General features: G+C 38.4%; 1 protein-coding gene across 1 annotated transcript; it reads left to right on the plus strand.

Moving 5' to 3' along the window:
* Positions 1-7,340: 7,340 nt before the first annotated feature.
* On the plus strand, positions 7,341-8,269 carry LOC102268742 (olfactory receptor 8S1-like). The gene is given in 2 exon segments (XM_014481351.2): positions 7,341-7,641; positions 7,644-8,269. Coding segments are annotated over 2 exon segments (927 nt in total).
* The last annotated feature ends 9,741 nt before the right edge of the window (positions 8,270-18,010 follow it).

Below are 18,010 nucleotides of genomic sequence, written 5' to 3' on the forward strand. Positions count from 1 at the left end.
TCTCTTGTACTCTGGTACCCTATAAAACAGGGTGTGGGCAGTGCTAATGGATCCCACTTAACTTAATTGGAACCAAGCAAAGGGTGAACTTTCCCAACTTTGGCTACAAGCTGACAAACGCAAGGCCCTCTACTCAAGTACCTCCTCTCTTCAACACATTTGGCCCAATGTGATGTCATCTCGAGATGTACATCTCTCACTTCTCATTTCCTGTCTACACTTTTACTCGACCTTGGTACCTTCTGCCACAAAATCAGCATAACACCTCAAGGTTTATTTTGGGTTCCTGATCATTGCTTTCTGATTTCCCTGCAAAATACAACAGACATCATGTAGCAGAATTCCTAGAGGAGTTAGTATGTTTTCAGTGTTAAAAAGCATAGAGGTTATCATAATACTAATTTGGGGATGATCATGGACAAATTTAAGAGATGAGATCAAAAAGATTAGAAATGATGTTTTTCATGCCTATACACAGAATTGCCAGAGCCAAGTATCTTCAACAGCTGTATGGTTTTCAATTAAAACAAATATTTTTTTTTTTGCTTAATAAGCTGAGACATTTGGAGAATTGATGTCCTTTTTCACACTGTAGCAGCTAATGGTGCAATGTGCTGTGTTCAGTCACATGTGTCTGACTCTGAAACCCCATGGACTGCAGCCTGCCAGGCTCCTCTGTCCATGGGATTTTCCAGGCAAGAATACTGGGTGGAATAAGTTGCCATTTCCTTCTCAAGGGGATCTTCCTGACCCACAGATAGAACCTGCATCTCCTGCATTGCAGGCAGATTCTTTACCACTGAGTCACCTGGGAAGCCGTCTATTTCTTAAGCTTATATGCAAAACTGACAGAGGGAGAGTGAAAATCACTAGGAAACACTGCAGTCTGAATGATAACATTACAACACATCATAGTCTATTATGACTCAATGCATGATCCATTCAACAAGTAAATACTTCTTTAAATAAAATCTTAATCACTAAGCCTTGAAATTGTCCTACAGCTATTGCAAGGCCTGAGGATATATAGATTCATCATACTACAAAAAGTTTACTGGGTAGTTTAAGCAAATGACTGGTTACTGAGTTTTTCTCCTTTAAGTTTGTCATAATTTTCTACTCATTTTATCTTCAACTCACATGTACTTTGGAGTAGGAAATGGCAACCTACTCCAGTATTCTTTTTTTTTTAACCATTTATCATTTATTTATTATTATTATTATTTTACTTTACAATATTGTATTGGTTTTGCCATACATCAACATGAATCTGCCACGGGAGTACACGTGTTCCCCATCTTGAACCCTGCTCCCACCTCCCTCCCCATACCATCCCTTTGGGTCATCCCAGTGCACCAGCCCCAAGCATCCTGTATCCAGTATTCTTGTCTGAAAAATCCCATGAACAGATGAGCCTGGTGGGCTACGGTGCATGGGGTTGCAAAGAGTTAGATATGACTGAGCACGTGCACGCGCGCGCACACACACACACACACACACACACACATGCATGCACCTGTACTAAGTCACTTCAGCCGTGTCTGACTCTTTGCAACCCTATGGGCCATAGCCCGCCAGGCTCCTCTGTCCTTGGGCTTCTCCAGGCAAGAATACTGGAGTGAGTTGCCAAGCCCTCCTTTAGGGGATCTCCCTGACCCAGGAATTGAACCATGTCTGTTCCATCGCCTTCATTGGCAGTCTGGTTCTTTACCACTAGTGCCGCTTGGGAGGCCCACATACATGTATACATAGTGTCAACTGAAAAATATTTTTATAAGGAAAATAGTTAAATACCCTCTGCCTCCTCTTTTCCTATGAAACTCCTTAGCAAGAGTTCACATTTTATAGTTCTGGTCATTGCTTCAACTTAGAAATTCCAAATGCCACATTTAAGGGAGTCCCATTGGCACTACTGACTACAAAGTCTTACCTCAAGTTCTCACCACAGGGAATAACTGGCTCTGCTTCAGCCATCCTCTGGGCAACTGATGCCTGGGAGTCAAACTCCGACTACCTAAGCACAGCTGAGGATCAATTAGACCGTGTATTCTATAAATGGTTGAGACTAACCATTTAGAAAAACAGGTACAAATGAAGAGGTGGCAGGATGATGGTGTCTCGGACAATCTGAGAGAATTGCCCTATATTATTTCACTTTAATGATGAAGAATACAAGAAAACATTATCAGTAGAATTTTATACCGTCAGTCATAAAGCCAGATGTAAAGCAAATATTTTCTCCAGATTATTTTCATTCTTAGCAGGTGAATCAAACATAAGCCCTGCAGCCACACTGGGGAACAGACTGTCTTCTGAAGCAGATGTACAGGTAACATACATTTGGGTACTGGGAAAGGACTTGGGATGTGTTCATGACTGAACAGCTGAAAAGTAAGGACTCAAAGTCCCCCTTAGATGGGTTATGAGTTTATTGGGCAGAGGGCAGTAAAGGAATGGCCAGGGACAGAAAAATAGACTTAGCCACTATGACAAGTCCTACAAGTGACCCAAAGGTCCAATTCTAGCACATCAGACCAAAGCTGGAACTCACGGGTAACATCCAGTGTTCAAACAGAGTATTTCTGTATATCAGACCTGAGTGAGTAAAAACCAGGTCAAGGGACACAGAAAGGTCTTGGTACTGGAATATTGAGAAAAGTGTATTAGGATGAAAGTCAAAGGATAAATCCAAATATCTGCACAATTGAGATATATAGGACTGAATGCTTGCTCTATTTCCCTCCTTAGGAAGCCTTCTTAGGGGAATTAACATATACACACTATCATATATAAAATAAGCAACAAGACCTACAGTATAATACTCCAGTACATGCATGCTCAATCATGTCCAACTCTTTGCGACCCTACAGACTGACATCCGCCAGGGTCCTCTGCCATGGAATTTTCCAGACAAGAATACTGGAGTGGGTTGCCATTTCCTCTTCCAGGGGATCTTTCCAACCCAGGAATTGAACCCAAGTCTCCTGCACTGCAGATGAATTCTTTACTGGATGTATTGTATAGTACAGGGAACCATATTCAATTTCTTATAATAACCTATAATAGAAAAGAATCTGAATATATATATATATATATATCACTGAATATCATTGAATCACTATATACCCAAAACCAACACACTAAATTAACTGTACTTCAATTTAAAAAATGGTAAAAAAATAAATAAAAATTTTAAAAAGAAGCCTTAGAATGAGCACAGAAATATTATTTAGTAAGGATTTCTTCTTGTGGCACAGGAAACAGCCACAGTTGGTAATTCCAAAAGAATTTAGGTGTCCTGGCAAGCTCTCAAAGTTCTAGGAACATGGGACCCTGCCCTGGGTGCCTGCTCAGTCATGTCCAACTCTTTGTGATCCCATGGACTGTAGCCTGCCAGGCTCCTCTGTCCATGGGATTTCCCAGGCAAGAATACTAGAAAGCATAGCCATTTCCTTCTCTAGGGGATCTTCCTGACCCAGGGATCAAACCAACATTTCCTGCATTTCAGGCAAATGCTTTACCACTGAACCACCAGGGAAGCCCACTTGGGTCCCTACTTTACTACTGTGCCCAAGTGAGTTGTCTACGCCATGGACCCTGGCACAGTACTCCTTTAAATCACCTCTTCCTTATTCGAATGGAGGCCTGATGCTTCATGGAAAACACATCCACTCCACAAAGTAATTTTAGGACAGGAGCCAAGGGTCCATGTTCTCTTTTCCCTGTCATTTCTTGAGTCTGGCTGCCCTTTCCTCCTGAACAATGCTGTCCTCAGTAACTTCAAGTTATCTGATACTTGGACACATCAGTGTGATTCCAAATGCCAGACTGTCTTCCAGCTGGGAGATGGGAAAAGGAGAACAGCTACGTTTAATGATTTTAAAATGGCTTTATTACACCCCCTTCGATAAGGAAGAGGATCAAAAGTGGAAAGAACAGCTTTAACTCTGATAAGGGGATCATCCTACCTGAGGATATTATTTTTGTTGGCTAAATTATAATTACAAATAATAATGATGATTATTACATTGAGTAATACTATATAGAGTTTTTAACGCACTTCATGTGTTATCACATTTAACTCTCATAACAACTCTAACAGAGTAATCTATTGTTACCCCAATTTTCAGCAAGGAAACAGAAGTCTAGGAAAATTATATGACATGCACAGGGCGAAGCTGGGATTTGATCCTAGTCTAATGCAAGAGCCTATATCTTTAGTCATTGTACTAGGTTTTTTTACCCATATTCTGAGCTCTAGCTATTAAGAAATGTCCATGTTTTACCAAACATATCTTGCTGCTTCTCAATGCTAAACCTCCTGGTACACAGCTTTATTGTTGCTGTTCAGTTGGTCAGTGGTGTCTGACTCTTTGCAACCCCATGGACTGCAGCATGTCAGGCTTCCCTGTCATTTACCATCTCCCAGAGCTTGCTCAAACTCATGTCCATTGAATCAGTGAGGCTATCCAACCATCTCATCCTTGTCATCCCCTTCTCCTCCTGCCTTCAATCTTTCCCAGCATCAGGGTCTTTCCTAATTAGTCTGCTTTTCACGTCAGGTAGTTAAAGTATTGAAACTTCAGCTTCAGCATCAGTCCTTCCAATGACTATTCAGTACTTATTTCTTTTAGGATTGACTGACTAGATCTCTCTGCAGTCAAAGGGACTCTCAAGAATCTTCTCCAACACCACACTTCAAAAGCATCAATTCTTCAGCCTTCTTTATGGTCCATCATCCATACATGACTATTGGAAAAACCATAGCTTTGACTAGACAGACTTTTGTTGGCAAAGTAATGTCTCTGCTTTTTAATATGCTAAGTTTCTCATAGCTTTTCTTCCAAGGAGCAAGCATCTTTAATTTCATGGCTGCCGTCACCATCTGCAGTGATTTTGGAGCCCAAGAAAATAAAGTCTCTCACTATTTCCATTGTTTCCCCATCTATTTGTCATGAAGTGATGGGACCAGATGCTACATTCTTAGTGGGTTTTTTTTAATTTAAATTTATTTATTTTAATTAGAGGCTAATTATTTTACAATATTGTATTGGTTTTCCCATACATCAACATGAATCCACCATGGGTGTACGTGTGTTCCCAATCCTGAACCCCCTCCCTAGTTTTTCAATGTTGAGTTACTGCAAGCATCTAGAATGCAGTCGTTTTAAGCCAGGTTTTTCACTCTCCTCTTTCACCTTCATCAAGAGGCTCTTTAGGTCCTCTTCACTTTCTGCCTTAAGAGTGGTGTCATCTGCATACCTGAGGTTGCTGATATTTCTCCTGGAAATCTTGATTCCAGTATCTGCTTCATCCAGCCCAGTCTTTTGCATGATGTACTCTGCATTTAAGTTAAATAAGCAGGTGACAATATATATCCTTGATGTACTCCTTTCCCAATTTGGAATCAGTCCATTTTTCCATATGTGGTTCTAACTTGCTTCTTGACCTGCATATAGGTTTCTCAGGAGGCATGTCAGGTGGTCTGGTATTCCCATCTCTTTAAAAACTTTCCAGTTTGTTGTGACCCACAGAGTCAAAGGCTTTAGCCAAGTCAATGAAGCAGAAGTAGATGTTTTTCTGGAATTCCCTTGCTTTTTCTATGATCCAACAGATGTTGGCAAATTTATCTCTGGTTCCTCTGCCTTTTCTAAATCCAGCTTGAACATCTGAGAGTTCTTGGTTCACATACTGTTGAAGCCTAACTTGGAGAATTTTGAGCATTATTTTGCTAGCTTGTAAAATGAGTGCAATTGTGCAATAGTTTGAACATTCTTTGGCATTGCCCTTCTTTAGGATTGGAATGAAAACTGACCTTTTCCAGTCCTGTGGCCACTGCTGAGTTTTCCAAATTTGCTGGCATATTGAGTGCAGCACTTTCACAGCATCATCGTTTAGGATTTGAAATAGCTCAGTTGGAATTCCATCACCTCCACTAGCTTTGTTCATAATGATGCTTCCTAAGACCTACTTGACTTCACATTCCAGGATGTCTGGCTCTAAGTGGGTAATCACATCATCATGTTATCTGAGTCATTAAGATCTTTTTGGGGTAGTTCTTCAATGTATTCTTGCCACCTCTTAATATCTCCTGCCTCTGTTAGGTTCATACCATTTCTGTCCTTCATTGTGCCCATCTTTGCATGAAATGTTCCCTTGGTATCTCTAATTTTCTTGAAGAGATCTCTAGTCTTTCCCATTCTATTGTTTTCCTCTATTTCTTTGCATTGTTCACATAGGAAGGTTTTCTAATCTCTACTTGCTATTTTTTGAACTCTGCGTTCAGATGGTTATATCTTTCCTTTTCTCCTTTGCCTTTCACTTCTCGTCTTTCTCAGCTATTTGTAAGACCTCAGGCAAACACTTTGCCTTTTTGCATTTCTTTTTCTTGGGAATGGTTTTGATCACTACCTCCTGTACAATGTTATGAACCTCCATTCACAGTTCTTCAGACACTATCAGATCTAATCCCTTGAGTGTTTGTCACATACACTGTATAATCATTAGGGATTTGATTAAGGTCATACCTGAATGATTGAGTGGTTTTGCCTACTTTCTTCAATATAAGTCTGAATTTTACAATAAGGATTTTGTGATCTGAACCATAGTCAGCTTCCAGTGTTATTTCTGCTGATTATATAGAGCTTCTCCAACTTCAGCTGCAAAGAATATAATCAATCTGATTTTGGTATTGACCATCCAGTTATTTTCATGTGTAGAGTCATCTCTTGTATTGTTAGAAGAGGATGTTTGCTCTGACCAGTGTTTCTCTCGGCAAAACTCTGTTAGCGTATGCCCTGCTCCACTCTGTACTCCAAGGCCAAACTTGCCTGTTACTCCAGGTATCTCTTGACTTCCTACTTTTGCATTCCAGTCTCCTATCATGAAAAGAACATCTTTTTTGGGTGTCAATTCTAGGTCTTGTAGGCCTTGAAGGTCTACACAGCTACCTCAGTGTAAATGTGCTTCCATTCCATGCGTCCATAGAGAAATGATACTTATCCTTAACAATTGTGTTCCATTACCTTAAATTAGATGATATCACCAACTTTTCTCTAAATCACAGAGTTCCCATTGCAGTTAATCACACTGTGTTTCAATTATTTACCTTTATTTTTATATTCTTTTTTGAACTACTGCCTTTTAAAAAATTAGCAATGAATCTCATTCTCTATGTTCCATGAGACTGACACAAAACTTGACCCAAGTTGAAGTCATATTTCCTGAATGCTTGTGATATTAAAAGACAATCAGTGCAGTATGAAAATTGCTTGGAGGAGGATAGTAGAAAGTTCACTGTCATGCTTTTCTTTATCACATTTAGGGACAAGTCTCTGTAAATGGCCTTGGGAAACCACAGCACCATGATGGCATTTATCCTCCTTGGGCTGTCTAGTGATCTGCATATCCAGGCTCTGCTCTTTGTGCTGTTCCTGCTGGTTTACCTCCTGACCTCGACAGGAAACATGACAATGATACTGGTAATCAGGGCTGATTCTCACCTTCACACCCCCATGTATTACTTCCTGAGTCACCTCTCCTTAGACCTCTGTTTTTCTTCTGTTACTGTGCCAAAGATGTTGGAAAACCTCCTTTCTAAAAAGAAAACCATCTCAGTAGAGAGCTGTCTGGCTCGGGTTTTCTTGTGTTTATCACTGCAGGGACTGAAGCCTATCTACTCTCAGTCATGGCCTATGACCGCTATGTTGCCATCTGCCAACCACTACTCTATGGCCAGGTGGTGAGTAAACAGCGGTATGTACTGCTTGTGTGGGGTTCATGGAGCCTGGGCATTCTGAACACACTCATCAATGTCCCTCTGGCAGCGAAAATGGGCTTCTGTGATACCCATATCATTCCACACTATAGTTGTGAACTGCCCTCGCTCTTCCTTCTCTCTTGCTCAGATGTTTCCACCAACCTCATTGTAATGTTCTGGTCCCTCATCCCACATGGCCTTGTAACGTCCCTCTCAATCTTCTTCTCTTACGCCTGCATAGTCTCCAGCATCTTGAGCATCACCTCTACCTCTGGCAGAAGCAAAGCTTTTTCTATGTGCTCCTCCCACCTCACCACAGTAATCTTGTTCTATGCTTCAGGTTTTCTCCGTTATTTCACGCCAACCTCAGGATCCTCTCTGGAGCTGGTCTTCTCCGTGCTGTACAGTGTAGTCATTCCCAGGCGGAATCCTCTCATCTACAGCTGGAGGAACAAGGAAGTTAAAACAGCTCTGCAAAGAACATCGGGCAAGTATTTACAATGTTTTTGAAGGCATAATAAAGAGATAATGACAAGTAATTGTAAGAGAAATACATAAAGCAAGATATCGCATCACTGACATTGGGAATTTTCTGGCTGCTCATAATGTCAAATTTGGAAAAATTAATCAGAAAAGACTAAAGAAAAAATAACATAGATCTATTATATAGTGGATCATTCAGTTCAATCTTCTCAGAGGCAAAACATTGATTAAATATTCATGTGATACTGTGAAAATTTGCTTAGAACATATTCATCAATATTTCCTACTTGTTCTCATATATGCGTATTAAGGTGAGTTTCGTGTAAATTAGATATCAGAATTTATAGCTGAGTTTGCAAAAGGCACTGAAAGCTATAGTTTTCCTAAGCAAAAAATTTCCTGAATCTTTGAAGGACAAAGGTCATAAGTTCATAGGGCCATTGGATAATGAGTTCAGGTTAAAGTTACAGGGAGATAAATGAGTGAGTCATCATAATGGGGCTAAAGCTATCCCAGATATTTTCTCTTACAGGGAGTTTAAGTTAGGAACTAGGCCTGTGGAGAATTCCACTCCAGTGTGTGTGTGTGTGTGTGTGTGTGTGTGTGTGTGTGTGCGCGTGCACGCGCGCTCAGTTGCTTCTGTCAAGTCTGACTCTTTGTAACCCCATGGACTGTAGCCCACCAGGCTCCTCTGTCCTAGAGTGGCATAACAAACCTACCCATCATTTCCTGGATTTCAGTAGGGCCCACAGCTACAGGTAGAGGCATACTGCCTGAAAAACACAAGGAAAAAGCACAAGTACCGGGGCGAAGCACTCCTGTTTCCAAAATGAGCATACAGAAGGTATGCTCTGGACAGAGCAGAAGGTAGGTTCTGGACAGAACTGCAAAGATGACATGGTCAGTGGCTTCTTCCTTTCCTTTGTGGATCCTTTCCAGTCCTTGATACCTCTTCTGATATAAGTGCTCAGGGCAACATTTTTATTCCCTGAAAGAATCTTGCATTTCCTTAGGTTAGCAGTTGAAAAATAACTCACTGAAACTGAATATTTCTAAATGTCCTTAATGGTACATTTCTATAGTAATACACTCATTTAAATTCTATCATCAAAATATTTTAAAATTTCTTATAGGAGAAAAACATTTGAGCACCTATAGTATTTTGAGATGTTTTTCACTTGGTTTTTGGAGAATGTGAAGGATTACTAGCCAACTGAGAAAAACCATTTTATGTTTAAATCATTTTAAATGCATATCAATAGGCCATCCTTGACATACAATTCATCAAGTATGCATTTTTGAATTATTTATCTGTTTTTTCTATTCATTCATATTTGCATACATATTATATCACAAGAAATTATAGATCAATTTAACTGCTGCTCAATATTCATTTCTGAATAATGAGGTATTGCTCTGTGGACAGCAAATGTGGCAGATGGTAATAGCTACAATAAAGCATTTGCTGTTAAGGTTCCATTAACTTTTCACTACATTCAAAATAAAATGTTTTGTTACTATATCAAGTAATACACATGACCATGAACCAATTTGAAAGAAATAGAATTTATCAAAAGTTTCCAAACAGAGAGATGACAGATCAGTCTCCCCTCCTTTCATGAATCCCTATGTTTTTAAGTAAATTTCTTGGTGCTTCCTTTACTTGATATCCAGGAAGGGAGTCATCCATGTCTCACCTACAAGAAGGGGAGGAAATGTTTGTCCATCAAACACACTTTGGAATTCTGCACAAGGACAAAAGCATGAAGGCTCACTCTCCTGCCTTGAAGACCTCATAATTTCTTTTATGTATTGTTCAGTGTGTGTTAGAATAATAGTATCAGATCTTTTTTATCACCTGTTAGAAAGCTGAGGCGGAAAGGATCTAATCACAGCTGCTGACAGTTTTATTTAAAATGAGGAATTCAGCATCTCCTCCACTGTGAGCACAATAAATACATTTAATCTGGTCTGGCATAACTGATTCCAACTTGTATATTTTCTTAGAATGTCTTTTAATACCATGGGCTTCTTCTTTTTGATAGAATGTTAAGTTTTATGCATTCAAATCTGCTTAACTTCTTTTACAAAGATTCTTTTTTCCCTAAGCTTATAAAATGATTTCATTAATATTTGGTAAACAATAATATCAAACATGTTTTGAACATTTAATTTGTCTTAGAACTCAAATACTTTACATTGACCCTCCCATTAATTATCGACATTATACCTTATTATGTATAAGGTAGAGTTTGATCAGCCATGTTACATGGACAAGGAAACAGAATCAAAGAGGTTAATAAAAATAACTCAGTCATCCATATTAAATGGTGTAACTCTGAATCAAACTAGGCAGCTCAGAATCTAGAGGCCATGTTCTTAACTAATGCAAAACAAACAAGCTGAAACAAATGTGACTTGATTATTGATGTAAATAATGACTTGCTCTAGCTTTCTATATGCACACATGCAGACACACACATACACTTACAGAGAACTATTTGTTGTCCACTTGTACAAGCATGCAAATTTCAAGTCTGAAATGCTACAAAGAAGCTTTGCAATATAGAAATTTCTATTCTTCGTATAATCTTCATTGTCTGATGAGGAAAACTTTTTTCCAATTCCTTTTTATTTTCACATCCATTCGTCTTACGGTATAAGGGTGCATGCATTTGCAGAACACAGGCTACACATAGTAGCCCAGACTAGTCGTCGGGTTTTGTTATCTTTAGTGGGTCCTGAGACCGTCTTTGTGGTTCTCTGTCAAATAGGTAACTAGTGAATGTTTAGTGCATGCTGTGTTAGATGATTCTAATGCCAGGTGCTTAAGTCTGATACAAGAAGTCATGTCTTTCTAAAAATTACAAATACATTTTAACATGGCTTTGCATATTTCATTTATATTTAAAATTATCTGATTTACTGTTTTCATAAGCTCCCTTGGACTGCAAGGAGATCCAACCAGTCCATCCTAAAGGAGATCAGTCCTGGGTGTTCATTGGAAGGACTGATGTTGAAGCTGAAACTCCAGTACTCTGGCCACCTGATGCGAAGAGCTGCCTCATTTGAAAAGACCATGATGCTGGGAAACATTGAAGGCGGGAGAAGAAGAGGACGACAGAGGATGAGATGGTTGGATGGCATCACCGACTCAACGGACATGAGTTTGAGTAAACTCCAGGAGTTGGTGATGGACAGGGAGGCCATGCTGCAGTCCACGGGGCCACAAAGAGTCGGACATGACTGAGGCACGACTGAGGGACTGAACTGACTGACTGTTATTACGTGAAAATGAAAGTGAAGTCTCTCAGTCGTGTCCGACTCTTTGCGACCCCATGGACTGCAGCCTACCAGGCTGCTCTGTCCATGGGATTCTCCAGGCAAGAATACTGGAGTGGGTTGCCATTTCCTTCTCCAGGGGATCTTTCCGACCAGGGATTGAACCCAGGTCTCCCACATTGCAGGCAGATGCTTTAACCTCTGAGCCACCAGGGAAGCCCTATATTATTTGAAAAGTGATGCTAAAGGAATCAGAATTTCCAGAATTATTTAATGTCAATTTATACCTTTCTCAAGCCCCATTTACAAATTCATATTTAATGATTTGACTTAAATAATGGCCTTTCTTACTCTTTTGGTATCTGACGTCCTTCAAGTGGAATCTTTTCACAATCACTACTTTTAAAAAATAAACAAGTAAACAAACAATTCTGAAAGCTTTATAACCTTCCATAGAATGTTCCCGGTGTCCACCTAGTATGGGGCAGTTTAGGGTTGCCAGATAAAACCGAACTTTAAGGCCAGTCAAAAGGGAATTATTATTTATTCTCTTGATGTTTATTTTGGTAAGCAGTTTTTAATTGCTATGGGCCTTTTTAGGTGGCTTAGTGGTAAAGAATCCACCTGCCAATGCAGGAGACATAGAAGGAAGAGTTGGATCTCTGGGATGGAAAGATCCCCTGGAGTAGGAAATGGCAACCACTCCAGTATTCTTGCCTGGAAAATCTCATGGACAGAGGAGCCTGGTGGGCTGCAGTCCATAGGGTCACAAAGAGTAGGCCAAATTCATCAATCTTTCCTTTTATGTTTAATTAGACTTTTTCTTTCGTATTTAAGAATCACTGCATATCTGAAAGTCATAAAGAAATTATCCTTTTTTCTCTACAACATTTATTGTTTTACCTTTATGTTTTTGTCTCTGCAATAAATTAATCTGATTATGAGTCAGGAGTCAAGGTTTACTTTGTCTATAATATATTTGACTTGTCAAAAAGACTGTTAATACTCTCCCCCTCGCCCCCGCCGCTGAATTTGAATGTAATCTTTGCTACATTCATATAAATGTTTCATATAAAAACATTGCTATCAGATGATGTTATATGAAACAATCTGTTTCAGACTCTCAGCTCTCTACAGTTTGTCTATTTCTCTCTCCATCAATATGACTCCATACTCTAAGCTTTACACATTCTTGTTTTTAAGATTGTTTCTAGGCTGTTCTAGGTTCTTTGCATTTTTATATAAATTTTAAAACAATGATGTCAATTTTTATACAAATAACCTGCTAGACTTTTACATTAGAGATCAATTTAAGGAGAAATGACAGCTTACATTTATAATCTTCCAATACATGAATATGGTATATTACTCAGTTTATTTAGGTCTTCTTTATTTTTTTTTAATTTTATTTTTAAACTGTACATAATTGTATTAGTTTTGCCAAATATCAAAATGAATCCGCCACAGGTATACATGTGTTCCCCATATTTAGGTCTTCTTTAATTTATCTCTGCAAAGTTTATAGTTTGAGGTGTAGAAGTTGTCTGTGTCTTCTGTAAAATTTATTCCTAAGAAAATGACTTTTTTATTCCATTGAATTAGAATTATTCTTTATTTTTCCAACTGATTAATACTAGTAGTTATGAACAAAATAGACTTTTGTATATAGAGCCTATATATCAGCTACTTTGTTAACTTTACTTGGTTCTAGAGATGGGTGAGATTTTAGGCTGTTTTTTCCTACATTCACAGTTATATTATCAGGTGGTTTTATTCTTCATTTCCAGATTGCTATGCACAAAGTTTCTTTATCTTATTTTATTGCACTGACTAGGAACTCTTCATCTTATTTTATTGCACTGACTAGGAACTCTAGTAAAAATACTTAGAAGTTCTGAAAGTATTAATGGACATCTTCATTTTCCTAAATTCAGAGGGAAAAGTATTTAGCATTTGATGCTTAATAATGTTACCTGTAGATTTTTTTGTAAATGCTTTTTATCATATTGAGAATGTGTGCTTACATTCCTAATTTGTTGAGAATTATAGTCATTATTGAATGCTGAATACTGTAAGTTGTTTTTCATAAATCTATTGATGTGATCTTACATTTGTATTATGTTTTTAATTTGATGAATTACATTGATTCTTTAAATTTTAAAATTGTGGTAAAATAGTCATGACACAAAATTTGCCATTTTAACCATTTTCTAGTGCAAATTCAGTTCAGAGGCATTAAGAACATTACATTGTTGTATAACCATCATTGCAATCCATCTCCAGGACTTTTTCATCTTCCAAAACAGAAACTCCATAGCCATTAAATAATAACTCCCATTTCTCCTTCCCTTAGTCCATGACAACCGCCATTCTACTTTCTGTTTCTATGAATTTGATTATTCTAGATGTCTCATGTAAATGAAATCATACAATATCTGTTACTGGTTTATTTCACTTGATGTCATCAGAGTTCATCTTTGTTGGAGCACATATCAGAGTTTCCTTTCCTTGTCAGGTTGAACAATCTTCCATCTATGTATATACCATGTGGTGTTTATCCATTCATCCACTGAGGGACATTTGGATTTTTCCACCTTTTGGCTACTGTGAATAATGCTGCTTTGAACAATGTGGTGCAAGTGCTTGTTTGAGTCCTCGCTTTCAATTCCTTTGGGTATATACTTAGAGGAAGAATTGCTGGATCACATGATAATTCTGTGTTTAATTTTATTTTGAGGAACCATCATACTGTTTTCCACAGTATCTACACCATTTTAGATTTCCACCAACTTACAGGATTCCAGTCTCTCCACATCCTAGGTAACACTTCTTATTTTCTGGGTTTTGTTGTTTTGCTATTATAACAGCTATTCGAATGGATGTGAAGTGTTTTCTCATTGTGATTTAGATTTATTTCCCATTGAATTTTGACTACTGCTGCTAAGTCACTTCAGTCGTGTCCAACTCTGTGCAACCCCATAGACGACAGCCCACCAGGCTCCCCATCCCTGGGATTCTCCAGGCAAGAACACTGGAGTGGGTTGCCATTTCCTTCTCCAAACTAGTCTATTAGCATCATTTCCCCCATAAAATTGTTTTAATTAAGGTACATACATTATTTTTTTAGACGTAATGCTACTGCACACTTAATATAGCATGTAACTTTTACGTGCACTGGGAAACTAAAAAATTTGTGTGACTCACTTTATTGTGATACTTGCTTCATTGCAATGGTGTGCAACTGAACCCACAACATCTCTGAGATATGCCTATAAACAGAAGGACATCCTGTGTTCATGGGCTGTAAGACTAAATATTGTTAAGTTGTCAGTAGGACCCAAAGTGGTCTACAGATCCAATGCAATCCCAATCAGAATTTCACCTGCCTTTTTATGGGGAAGTGGAAAAGCCAAACTTCAAATGCTTATGGAATTGCAAAGGACCCCAAAACAATCTTGAAAAAGAAGAACAGGGTCTATCCAACAGGAAAAGAACCTTTTCCTCAACAAATGGTGCAGAGACAACTGCATAACTACTTGCAAAAGTTGGACCCCCACTTTCCACTATATACAAAAATTAGCTCAAAATGAATCAAAGACCTAAATATAAGAGCTAAAATGATAAAGTTCTTCTCAGCCATTAATTTTTAATACTGTTTTTAAATTTTTATTTATTTATTAGATTGTGCTGGGTCTTGGTTGCTTTGTGTGGGCTTTCTCTAGTTGCAGCAAGTACAGGTTATTCTTCGTTGTGGTGCTTCAGCTTCTCATTGCGGTGGTTTCAGAGCACAGGCTCTACGCCCATGGGCTTCAGTAGTTGTGGCATACAGGCTCAGTACTTGCTGCTCATGGGCTCAGGAGTTGTGACACATGAGCTCAGCTGCTTCTTGGCATGTGGGATCTTCCTGGACCAGGGATCGAACTCGTATCCCCTGCATTGGCAGGCAGATTCTTATCCACTTCGTCACCAGGGAAGTTCGCCATTACTTCTTCAAATAACTTTTTTCTGCCCCTTTCTTACTCTCTTCTAAGATTTCCATAATGCATAGTGAAATTAAAGTTGCTCAGTCGTGTCCAACTCTTTGAGATCCCATGGACTATACAGTCCACGGAATTCTCTAGGCCACAATACTGGAGTGGGTGGCCTTTTCCTTCTCCAGGGGATCTACCCAGCCCAGGGATCAAACCCAGGTCTCCCACATTGCAGGCAGATTCTTTACCAGCTAAGCCACATAATGCATATGTTGGTACATTTAATGGTGTCTCATAGGTCCCTTAGGTACTGTTCATTTTTATTCATCTTTCTTTCTAGTCCTGCCCTATCTTGAAGGTTTTTTTGACTACTATTACATTAATCTAGCATCCCCAAAATGCACTCATTATAGTACTTTATCTTTTTTAATGCATATACTTCTGAAACTTTTACAGCTTTTATTTTGAAATATATATACTTTTTAAATTTTTTATTTTTTATTAAAGTGCAGTTGATTTACAATGTTTCAGGTGTACAGCAAAATGATTCAGCTATATACATGAGTATATATATTCTATTCCTTTTTTAGATCCTTTTTCATTACAGGTGGTTATAAAATATTGAATATGGTCTCCTGTGCTATACAGTAGGTTCTTGTTGGTTATCTGTTTTATACATAGTTCAGTTCAGTTCAGTTCAGTCATTTAGTCATGTCCGACTCTTTGCGACCCCATGAACTGCAGCATGCCAGGCCTCCCTGTCCATCACCAATTCCTGGAATTCACTCAGACTCACGTCCATCGAGTCAGTGATGCCATCCAGCCATCACATCCTCTGTCGTCCCCTTCTCCTCCTGCCCCCAATCCCTCCCAGCATCAGAGTCTTTTCCAATGAGTCAACTCTTCGCATGAGGTGGCCAAAATACTGGAGTTTCAGCTTTAGCATCATTCCTTCCAAAGAAAGCCCAGGGCTGATTTCCTTCAGAATGGACTGGTTGGATCTCCTTGCAGTCCAAGGGACTCTCAAGAGTCTTCTCCAACACCACAGTTCAAAAGCATCAATTCTTCAGTGCTCATCTTTCTTCACAGTCCAACTCTCACATCCATACATGACCACAGGAAAAACCATAGCCTGTTGGCAAAGTAATGTCTCTGCTTTTCAATATGCTGTCTAGGTTGAGTATCTGTTAATCCCAAATTCCAAATTTATTCCTCCCTTCCCTTTTCCCTTTGGTAACCATAAGTTTATTTCCTATGTCTGTGAGTCTAATTCTGTTTTTTAAATAAGTTTATTTGTATAATTTTTAAGGTTCTACATCTAAGTGACATTGTATGACATTTATCTTTCTCTGTCTGACTTATTTCACTTAGTATGATAATCTCTAAGTCCATCCATGACCTAATAAAAAGGCATTATTTCATTCATTTCTATGGCGAGGTAATATCCCATTGTATATATATTTATACCACATCTTCTTTACCTATTCATCATCAGGGAACATTTAGGGTGCTTTCATGTCTTGGCTATTGCAAATAGTGTTTCCATGAACATTGGGGCACGTGTGTCTTTTCAAATTAGAATTTTCTCCAGGTATGTATGCCCAGGAGTGGGATTGCCACATCATATGGTAACTCTATTTTAGTTTTTTAAGGAACCTTCATACTGTTCTCCATAGTGGCTGCATAAATTTATATCTCAATAGACACACAACTTACATCTTACAACTTACATCTCTTACATAGATGCAGGAAAAGCTTCAGATAAAATTCAACATTCATTAATGATAAAAACTCTCCAGAAAGTGGCCATAGAGAAAACATACCTCAACATAATAAAAGCCACATATGACAAACCCACAGCTAACATCATACTCAATGGTGAAAAACTAAAAGTATTCCCTACAAGATCAGGAACAAGACAAAATGCCCTCTCTCACCACTTTCGCTCAACATAGTTTTGGAACTTCTAACCACTGCAATCAGAGTAGAAAAGGAAATACAAGAAATTCAAATTGAAAAAAAAGAAGTAAAATTGTCACTTTTGCAAATGACATAATACTACACATAAAAAATCCTAAATGTACTATCAGAAAACTGTTAGCACTCATCAATGAATTTGGGAAAGTTGCAGGATACAAAATTAATATACAAAAATCTATTGCATTTCTATACACTAACAACAAAAGAAACAGTCCCATTTACCATCACATCACGAAGAATAAAATATCTCAGAATAAAGCTACCTAAAGGGGCAAAAGAACTGTACCCCAATACTTATAAGACAATGAGGAAAGGAAATGAAGATGACATAAACAGATAGAAAGATGGATTGGAAGACTCATTACTTTAAAATGAGCATACAACCCAAGGCAATCTACAGAGTCAATGCAATCCCTATCAAATTACCAATGGCATTTTTCAGAGAACTAAAACAGAACAAAATATTATATTTGCATGGAAACATAAAAGACCCTAAATAGCCAAAACAACCTTTTTTTTTTTTAAACTTTATGTA

Source organism: Bos mutus, chromosome 5 (assembly GCF_027580195.1).
Source record: "Bos mutus isolate GX-2022 chromosome 5, NWIPB_WYAK_1.1, whole genome shotgun sequence".
NCBI classification, from domain to species: Eukaryota; Metazoa; Chordata; class Mammalia; order Artiodactyla; family Bovidae; genus Bos; species Bos mutus.